Source organism: Phodopus roborovskii, unplaced genomic scaffold, assembly GCF_943737965.1.
Source record: "Phodopus roborovskii unplaced genomic scaffold, PHOROB, whole genome shotgun sequence".
Taxonomy (NCBI): Eukaryota; Metazoa; Chordata; class Mammalia; order Rodentia; family Cricetidae; genus Phodopus; species Phodopus roborovskii.
In genome coordinates this window covers 18,929,097-18,939,618 of record NW_026126571.1, presented here as the reverse complement: position 1 = coordinate 18,939,618, position 10,522 = coordinate 18,929,097, and the positions used below count along the sequence as shown (strand labels likewise).

General features: G+C 41.2%; 1 protein-coding gene across 2 annotated transcripts in view; it reads right to left on the bottom strand.

Moving 5' to 3' along the window:
* Positions 1-1,308: 1,308 nt before the first annotated feature.
* Pde1c (phosphodiesterase 1C) overlaps positions 1,309-10,522 on the bottom strand; it is a 370,394-nt gene continuing 361,180 nt past the window's right edge. For both annotated transcript variants that reach the window (XM_051202982.1, XM_051202985.1), the window contains 2 exons: positions 7,460-7,528; positions 1,309-1,393 (listed from right to left, as the gene is read on the bottom strand). In XM_051202982.1, the coding sequence (XP_051058939.1) occupies positions 1,380-1,393; positions 7,460-7,528 (83 nt within the window). In that variant the 3' untranslated portion in view covers positions 1,309-1,379. The remainder of the gene's footprint in view (positions 1,394-7,459; positions 7,529-10,522) is intronic.

The window sequence follows — 10,522 nt, the reverse complement described above, 5'->3', positions numbered from 1 at the left end:
ATGTTTTTATTTGTATTCGGCAGAGAGCACACTTCTTAGCTTCCCGGGGCAACTGCTTTGAAACTGAATGGAATTCTAAGCGAATCAAAATACCTAGCACACATTTTGAACTAAGCAAGGAAAAATATGGTGGCTCACTGGGTGACTCTGAGCAGGATCTATTGGGGAGCACAAAGAGCGAGCCCTAGGGATTCTGGTGGGAAGAATGGCTCAGACCACCAATGAGAAGCTGGCGCTTTGTTCCTGATCTCTACTCTAGATGTAATTAGTAAAGTATGGGGAGATTATGAAAATGACAGGATGCATTCTGATCCACAAGATTCCACATTCCTTGCACCAAGGCATAGTGATGTGTGAGTCACTCTCTGTGGAAGCCATTTCTGAGTGGATGCTCTGGTTTTCTTTTTAGAGACTTCTTCATTCCATAATCACTTCAGTCCTGTGTGTCTACTTCCCGGGGCAGAGATAATGTGTGCACACATTTGTATTTCCTGATGTAACGCAGTATTAATTACAGCTGGTGCTGTGAAATGTTTAAATGAGTTAACCAACTTGTGTGTATCACACTCAGTAACCTTCATAAATGCTCCCTTTAAAAAAATAAATGACTCACTTCAAATACACACCAGCTGGCTAAGTTGTCATCGTTGACAGAAGCCAACATTTCTCCCTTGCTTCTGCAATGAATCCATATACCTAGAGTTACTGGCTGTGTTTGCCTAAGCGGGATGTCAATGGGTCCATTCCCTCACAAGCTTCGAGTCTAGGGCTGCAAGCAAACTTCTGTTTCATACAGGTGCTGCCACTCCATCAAAAGGAAGCTTGATTCAGTCCAACTGACTGACAACTGTCAATTCTCACAGGGGACTTAAGGCAAAAGTTAGCTGCAGAACCCACAGTCATTTGGGTTCACTTGATAGACTCCTTCACTCCAGAGCTTTGGGCCTCAGAGTCACAGGTGGGGAAATGATTAATTGCTTTCAGCTGTTTCTGGCAACAAATCCCGCAGGAATGAGAACAGTCTTGACATTTGCCAGTAATGGCTTTGGGCAAGCTATTCAAGTGTTCATCCCTCAGTTTGCTGATCTGCTAAAGAAGATGTCACTCCCAATATCCTCAGAGAATTGTCAGGGAATGATACATGTTATTAACTTAGCATTTTCCCTGATGTCTCTAAGTTTGAAATACATATAAAATTACCTGTTTTCTTTTTAAAGCTGTAGTAGTGAAATCAAAAGTCACCAATTGAAGATAAATACTCAATAACTTACAACATATGTAGATTTTGTTTTGGGGGGAAAGACATATAAGATTTCCACAATGTCTTCAGACCTTGGAGATGGTCAAGTCTCTTCTAAGGAAGATTCTGGATGGATGTTTTACCCGTAGTCTCCTGCAACAAGACATACGACAATGTCATTGGGAGCTGGATAGCATTTGGCACAGAAACTCTTTCTACAGCAGGCAGCAGAGTTCAAAAGCAGAGCTATATCTACTGCAAGACTACTGTGCATGCTACAGTGTGTGCAAGGAGCAGTCAGCTGTATCTGCATCAGCAACGACTACGTACTGTACCTTTCTTCTAAGATCACTTCTGGAGGCACCCTGGGAAGCTGTTCACAGGTGATTGCTTTGGATGGATAACAGATAAAACTGGTAGTTGTGGTAAAACTCTGAGCCATTAGTCTGACAAGAGCCGACAGTCCCCCAGTTCTCCATCATGGATGCCCCTCTCCCCCGAACTCCATGAAGTTAAAAAAAATCCCATTGGGCAACAAATGAAGTAGGCTCTAGGGAAAATATGTCTGCATGTGCTAGGGTTTCCTAGTGACAAGAGCTACTCTGATTTAGATGTAGAAGGATTCCAGGTGATGTTGTTGATGATGATGATGACCCCAAGTGGTTTTCTTGTGCTTAAGCAGTAGGATGAGCCTTCAGAAATTGTACAGTTCTTTAATGAAACAATCATTGCAGGCTTCTGACAAGTAACTTCCAAAATGTCTAAAAGACTCAGCTCCTCATATCCCAGCCATACCCATAGGTTAGAAAGGAAAAATGTCAAAATTCAAAGACTACATGATAAACTAATAACACAAATGACATTACTAGTAACTGACTTATTTTAGCTGTCTCAGCCTCATATTGCTTATTTCCCTTTGCATGTGGAAGGCATATTTTCATTGCCTCCTGAAGCCTACTGTAGACAATGACAACTTGCCAGATAGTTGTCAGTTGGTACTTGAAGCTTCTATGAACACAACCAACTTCTGGTAGCATTTAAGGCCGTGGTTTTCAACTTTCCTGATGCTTCGTGAGGTTTCTCATGTAGTAGTGACCCCCAACCACAAAATTATTTTGTTGCTACTTCACAACTGTAATTTAGCTATAGGTATAAATTATAACATAAATATCTGATATGCTAGATATCTAATATGTGATCAACGTGAAAGGGTCATTTGATCCCCCAAAGGGGTAGTCACCCACAGATTGAGAACTGCTGATTTAAGATATTCTCATCCTTGAGGTCATCTTGGGAAGTCTCCGACAAAGTCTTTAAGTATACACATTTGGGTTGTTTTGCTTTGTTTTGTTTGTTCTTAGTTTTCTTTTTCTTTTTTTTCTCCAGGAATGACAATTAAGGGCTGTTGAATGTTGCTTTCCCATCAGCCTGTCTTTTCTGAGGCTTGTGCCAGCCTTCTGTCTTCCATGCTTTCATTTTTTATCAAATGGTTAATTGTTTACCACAGAATTCATCCTTTTGATATATGCCTCTTGTGGTTTTTCCTATAGTCACAGTTATGCAGTCATTACCATCATCTACTTTCTGAGAGTTTAGTAACATAAAAAAATAAACCCTTGCCTTGGAAAGTCATCCCATGATCATCACTCTTTACCCTTTGCTGCCACTACCCACCTCAAGACTCTCTAAGTATTTGATACATGCAGAATCATTGACGCATGGATTTTTGTGTCTGGCATCTTCTACTGAGCAAAATGTTCTCACAGATCTTCAGGTTGTATCAATACTTTATGTTTGAAACAAATGTGACATTTTGTTAATATATTCTTCAGTTTCTGGAAATGAAGGTAGTTTCCATATTTGGACTATTATAGGGGATGTTACTGTGAACACATAGGAACAAAGTTACCTATGGAAATTTGCTTCTAATTCTCTTGAATATGAATCTAGAGTTCCTGTCTATGAATCATTTGATTACATGGAAGGTTTAACTTTTGCTTTGCTTTGGTTTCTCTATGTAGCCTAAGCTGACCAGAACTTGCAATTGAGTCTGGGCTGCTGTATAACACTTGACACCACCCCCTTTCTGTTCCACAAGTGCCAATCAGCATGTACCAGGACACATGGGCACATTTAAAATTTTAAGACATTACAAAAAATTCCCAAAATGAGTTTCCAAAGTTCATTATATATTACAGGAATTAACTCCTAATCAAACATATTATTTGCCAATGTTTTCTCCCATTCTCTTATTTACCTTTTTTTTTTACACCATTGGTAGTATTGGTGGCTGCCCAAAAGTTATGTTGTTTTCACAAGGCCCAATTCACCTGTGACCACTTAACTCTAGGATTTGTGTATTCTGTACTTGCTTCTACTTTACCCAGCCCTATGACAGTACTGTGTCTTATCTAGAGTTTATAGTTATTTCCATTTGATCCCTCAAACATTTCTATAAGAGAATGGCTTGCAATAATACTTTTATCTAAAGCCGCACAGTCATATTGGGAGAGCTAGAGATTCACTTCCAGTGCTGGCCTTGTCTCGTAAGAAGGCACATGGCTGTCTGTTCATTGCTCCAGATCAATAGTCAGGCAAGGTCTCCAAAAAAAAAGGCCAGCAGCAGGAAATTTACCCTTCTTAGCCCCTGTCCTATATTCTGGCTAGATCCCTCTGGATGCCTGCACCCAAGAAGATTCTTTAGACCCTTCTGTACCTTCTTGAGTGTTCCTTCTTGGGCTGTGGGGCACAGCTGTCCTGTGATGACAGGTACTTTGTATGAGTCCCTTTTGTTCCTGGTTCCCAGAGCTGTTGGTCTCTTACATTGCCTTTCAAGGTTTTAATTAATTTTTCTATTTTGTTCATGTCTGCATGTGTTTGGAGCAAAGGAGTATCTGTCAAGGAATGAACATCTCAGGTCATCCTGGCCAGAATTCACAAAGGGAGCTCCCTTGATTAGTGACTGAATCAATGAGCCTGCAGTTGATTGATGTGACCACTATGAATCTATCCACAAAGGTAGCAGCAATGCCCAAACCTTAAATTCTTCAACTAGGTCCTTTCAATCAATGGTGTGATCAATGATTTTGAAAGCTATTCTTTGCTGGTGATAGTTAATAATTTTCTATAATTCAGCTGTGATACCATGAGACACCAGTCATATCTGAGTAGGTAGTCATAAAGCCATCTAAGTGAGAAGGAGGGAACATATATAGTTCCTGAGATGGGGGTTGGGGAGCTGACAACTGTAACTAGCAAGGTGGAGGCATCTGCTAAACAGAGTGCCAGCACTTGTGTCATACATTTTGAGAAGCACCTTCCCTAGTCCACAGGCGTTGGAGATGGTCAGAACTTAGAAGTCAAGACTTTAGAACAAGTTTAGACTGGCAAACTCAGATGAAAGCCAAGGCTGCCATCATGGTGATTCATAGGTAACATAATATTAACAAGCTACCTAGGTGGGCAGAACAACAAGTGAGGCCATATCAGGTCTGCATATTCTTGTAGATATCCATGATTACCTCTGAGGTCCTTCCTGGCTGGAGTATGAGATCATTTTTCCAAGGAGCAGATATGATCACTTTCTACTGGCATGGCTGGTGTCAAGTTAGTGTCTATGCCCTAAGGATGGTTCCTTTCTAAGCAATCACAAATTAATTCTGAGTGTGCTCACTCCCTCACTTGCAGAAGTCTTGTGGATACTGATGGACATCTGCCTTGGCAGTCTTGGGTCAGAAAGTAGTAAGATGGGCTTCACTGTAGAATAAACCACCTATTGATACAGGTAAAAGCTATTTAAAGCAAATTATGGCCATGCAAATGTTGCCAGATATTTGATTATTCTGTGTAAAGACATGTCACTATGATTGGTTTAATAAAGAGACAAACAGCCAATAGCTAGGCATGGAGAGTAAGTGGGACTTCTGGGCAAAAATAGAAGCTGGCGTGCAGAGGAGATACCAGTGAGATGCAGAACATATGGGTTAATTTAAGATATACCAGCTGGTTAGGAACAAGCCTCAGCTGTAGACAGAACTTTCATTATTAACAATTAGTCTTCATTTCACTATTTGGAAGCTTATTGGTGGTATAGAGAAAGATGAACACAGCTCCCTCTTGTGCCTCCTGCATGTGGCTAGGCTCTCAGAGAACTAAGGGAGGTTGAACCAGCAACAAAAGCCATGTGGCAATTTAAAATGATCAGAAAAATTTTGCAGATGTGCAGAAAGTCAGGTCCAGACTTAAAACAACCTCTAAGCAGACACAATATGCTTAAAAATAAAGAAGACAAAATGTGGTTATAATTTTTATTGGTCATGGTCAGAAAAAAAATCTAGACAAATTATATTAGATTCAGAAACCTCTTTCTAAAAAGATTTAAAAATACGGGTTTATTAAGATATAAGTGTTGGCTAGGAACAAGTCTAAGCTATAGGCCAATCTTTCATAATTAATAAGTGTCCTTATCATCATTTGAGTGCTAGCTGCTGGGATAGAGAAAGTTTGTTGCTATGCAATATTAATTCTAACTGGATGGTCTGGAGAAAGCTGCAAAGAAAAGGATCCAAGGGAAATTAGTTTCAGGCAGTCACAGAAGCAAGAAAATTCAAGGCTTCTTAGCAGACACTGACTGAATCTAGAGGTCAGGCCTGAAAAAGAAGCTACAGATCATAACCTAGAATAGCAAATCAATGTGGATTATGTTTATTATGTTTTGTCTGTCTACAATACCACTAATTGTGAAGTGAGGTATTATTGTACCTACAAGCAAGAAAAATGTTAATTAAATTACTACATTCCATGGATTACAAACTGGATCAGGCTAGGCAGCGGGTAGGGGTAGAGGAAGGTAGTACTTGGAAAGTTGACTGTCATTGGGGGCATTGGGCAGGGCAAAGTAGAAACCTAATGCAATGAAAACTCCATGGAATAATACTTTAAAAAAAAAAGCTTAATTTCACAAGCATTAAAATAAAAGACAATATCCTTCTCAAAATGGATGAAATATAGAACTTCTCAAAGCAGAAATCTAAAAAATAATTTTACATTACTAAACAGGTATTTGTAAAAAGATAAAGGCAAAGAAAATATGGATGAAATGTCATTTTTCTCATCAAAATAGTAAACTATGAAACATATTTAGCAGTGACAAAAATAGGGAAATGGGCATATTAACAAATTAATTATAATAAGGAATAAAAATTATTATTACTAAAGTGTATCTTGACAAGAACCTAAGTATCTACATATTCTTAACTAAGAATTTCTATGCCAGAAATCTCACTCATTCTATACTTAAACTCCAAATGTTTATGGACAAGATCATAATATGATTATGATAATAACCTGCACAAATGTAAAGCTGTCATTACCCATGTAAGTAAACTGACATAATCAAGGACATATTAGCCAATTACCAAGATATTGGTTAACTTACTAATGTGTAGAAAAACATTTTAACATAACAGTACATTTCAAAGACAGAAAACAAGATTCTATATGAGATACAAATTGAATTCAAGAAAAGATGTATAATGAGACCTAGAAGAAGAAGGGAATCTTAGTTAATGCGTAGCATTAGCAATAAACAGATTTTTTTTCCTTCCTGTGGTCTTTCCTATTATTACAAAAGACTTTACGCTGGCTGCATTTATCTTTAATAACGTCTCTGCATTGAAACAGGTCCCATTCCACTACAGTTAAAATAGGAGTATAAGGCTATCTGCATGGACTTGGAGAAACCAACAGGTACTTATCTTCCCTTGCAACTACAGATAATCATGGATGAATATTTTCCTAGGACATGTTAGAAGGGATCTGGGTCATAGTCATTTCAATATTTGCAAGAGTGGACCTTAATTGTGCCTACCATTAGCTATGACACAGTGTCAGAGGGCACTAAGGCTGGAAGTGTCATTTCTAATCCAAGATAAAGGAGTATAGATGAGGTTTCAAATTCTATTTATCTATCATCTATCTATCTATCTATTTATCTATCTATCCATCCATTGTTAACTGGAAGCAATTATGATTATCTAGGAAACAATACAGCCACATCTGGAAGAAACTCACAAGTGCTGGCAACAGACACCAAGCACCCTGATGATAAGGTGGACTTGGACAGAGGCCTTACTACAGCTGTTGCTCCCAACTCTTGAAATGCTAGTGCTTTCTGTGGTCTGTGATCATTGAAATAAGAGGGCAATGTCATTTACCTACCTGGCAAGGTAACGCGACTTGTGGAAGTAGTGCTTGGAGCAGGTGAGTCATGAGAACGCTTCTTTGAACCTGTAAAGAGGAAACAACATATAAGAAAAGTATAATTGTGGGTCAGGTTGGGCTGGAAATTGATAATCTGATACAGAAGTTTGGGTCCAAAGATAACATGTAGAATATGTCATGTCGGGGTTACAGGGCAGTGTGTATTCTATGGTTTGGAGAAGTCAGGAATTCAGCCTGTGCCTTCGTGGAGTTATGCTCCATACCTCTAGATAGTAGCTTGCCATGCTGGATACCAATGTTCTTGATCAGACAACTTCAGTATTAGTAGATACCAATTTCAGTGTTCTAAAGTGGAGCCTTTCATAGTTTAAAACCCCAGGCAGTCATAATATGTGTGTAGAATGAGAATTACCAGTTGGGAAATGAAAAGTTTGGGGATCAGAACCGAGACATCAGAGGTTTTGAATCAGTTTTAGTTATAGCCTTTCCCCATTTTCTGATCTTAAGCCATGAATGGGATATGTCTGAGTCTCAGATCTTCCCCTGGAAATGAGTGAAGTAACAACTATATCCAAGTGTTCTGGCAACTCGAGGCATGGCAGAGCACTGAGAAACTGAGGAACAACACTTAGGCTATGGTAGTGGGGTCCTGGAGTATCCAGAAGATTGTGACTAACTCTCTTTCTTCACATAAACAGTTGAGTGCATACTGAAGAGAGGAAAAGGCAGACTCCAGGTTGAGGTAAGGAAAAAAGAAAAGCAAAGGGAAAAAGAAAATGGAAATAGAACTGTGCAATAAAACACATTTCTCACATGCATACATCTTACACACGTGTCTATTTACACGCCTCTATTTATATGTAAACATATAAAGTGATACAGGCATATATGTGCACACACTTACAGTTATAAATGGTATTTGCTCTGATTTTTTACTTTATTTTGTCATCCACATTGAGTAGAAAGATATAGAAGTCATAATCCAACAAAAATGGGCTGGCAAAAAAATGGAAAGAGAATTCTCACTGGTTGAATGATAGAGTGTTCACTGTGTAACTCATGCTGGCCTCGACCTCTGTATTGTTCTGTCTTAGTCTCCTAAATATTGTGTTATGGGCATGGGCCACCATGTGTGACCAGAAAAAAAAAGTAAGCTTGGAATATACATAAGCCAATTTAATTTCTTTTATGAGTTCCTACAATTGCCCAATATTTTAGTTAATTTCCTATTGCTGTGATAAAGCACCATGACTAAGGCAGTTTACAAAAGAATGAATTTAATTTGGCTTACAGTTTCAGCGCATTGGAGTCCACAGTGATGGAGCAAAGGTATGGAACAGGAATAGTTGAGAGGTCACATCTTGGTTCACAAGTAGGAGGCAGAGAGAGAACACAGGGAAGGGCACAGGTCTCTTAGAATACCAAAGCCTCTGTGCTGCACATCCCCCCAAGCCCAGAAGAGCTCTGCCAAGCAGGCCCTGATGACACAAGCCAGAATGGGTGAGTGGCCTGCCTGCCAGAGGAACTGTATCTCTCCGGGGATTCTGCTGCCCTCCCCCAACCCTTCCCCACACCATCCCTGCAAACCCCTGGCCCTGTTGCTGCTGTCCCCTGCCCCTAACCCCAGAGGACTGAGGTGCAGACCACACCAGCCACAAACCTGTGGTGACCCTCCTGTCCTGTGGCCTGTCCGCTCTCATCTCATCTCAGCACCAGCACCACTGCTGGGCCCTGCTCCCAACTCCAGGGGAATCCCACCACTCTGGTGCAGCCCTCATCGGTAGACAAGCAAGTGAGGGGCCTGCATACTAGCTGACTGAGGCCACTCCCCTCGATTATACACCACTTCCTAACCCCTCCTACCTCATCATCCTCCCTGAGGCCAGTCCTTCCCCAGAACCCCTGGCAGACTCCATAGGTCCATATCAGTTGGAAGAGCAGATATTATGGGCCCACATACAGTCCATACCAGTCATAAGAATAGCACAAGTAGCTCTACTTGAGGTAGGTTAGTCCTATGGACATTTGATTTCTTACAAAGAAGCCAAAATGATACAATGAAAGAAAAGGAAGTATCTTCAACAAACAGTCCTGGCATAGCCGGATGGGAGCATGTAGACGAATGCAAATAACACTTGAGGCCGATGAGAGACCTGGCCTCCTGTAAGAATGGGAGAGCCATGCCTGACCCCCACCAGCTACAACACTTGGGAAAGCAAGCCATACACCTTGCCTGGGCAGCACAATGGCGCCGAGCTTGTTGGCACAGGTATAGGTGAGTTAGCCAGGAACTAGTTATCAAGGGATAGCTGTCCCCATCACCCATCCGTCCTGTAGCAGCATGCACAGGGGAGAGTTGTCCCCCACAACATCTATCAATGCCTGAGGCAGGTATTTGGACTGGCCGTGAGGTCACAAGAACAGGAAAGCTGTCCTTGCCCCAAGCCAGTTGCAACCCTAGGGAGAGCGGGCCCTGTACTTCACCTAGGTAACAGGATAGAGCCGATCTTGTTGTCAGAGGTGTAAGTGAGCAAGTCCTGAATTTGTAAGCGTGGGAGAGCTAGCTCCGCTACTGTCTGTCATGTAGCAATGTGGGAAGGGTGGATGGTGCACCCTCTTCGTATTCCTTTCCCTTTACTGCCTGCAACTTACTGCCTGCAACAGACGAGAGAACTGATCCTCACCCTTATTACCTGCAGCACTCAAAATCGGCCCTGCTCTCTACAAGCTGTAGCACTCTGTAGCCCCTGTACCTCGCCTAGGCAATACAACAGTAGGCACGGAAGCCAACTCTGAGTGCATGAAAACAGTAGAACTGGTCCCAACGCTTGCTCGTTGCTACAAGGAGTGAATTAGCCAGGGTAATGCTGGATAGCTCACCCTGGTGGAGAGGACAGGGAAGAATCGGTGGGGTGACCAACCCTATAGCTGCCCAGGCCCAGAATCAGGGTTTTGACTTGGCCCAAATCCAGCATCCACCCCATCTATGACCTGCTGGAGCACATGAAGGGACATGACCTATAGATAGACTTGGGATCTTCATAACACAGGGCAACAACA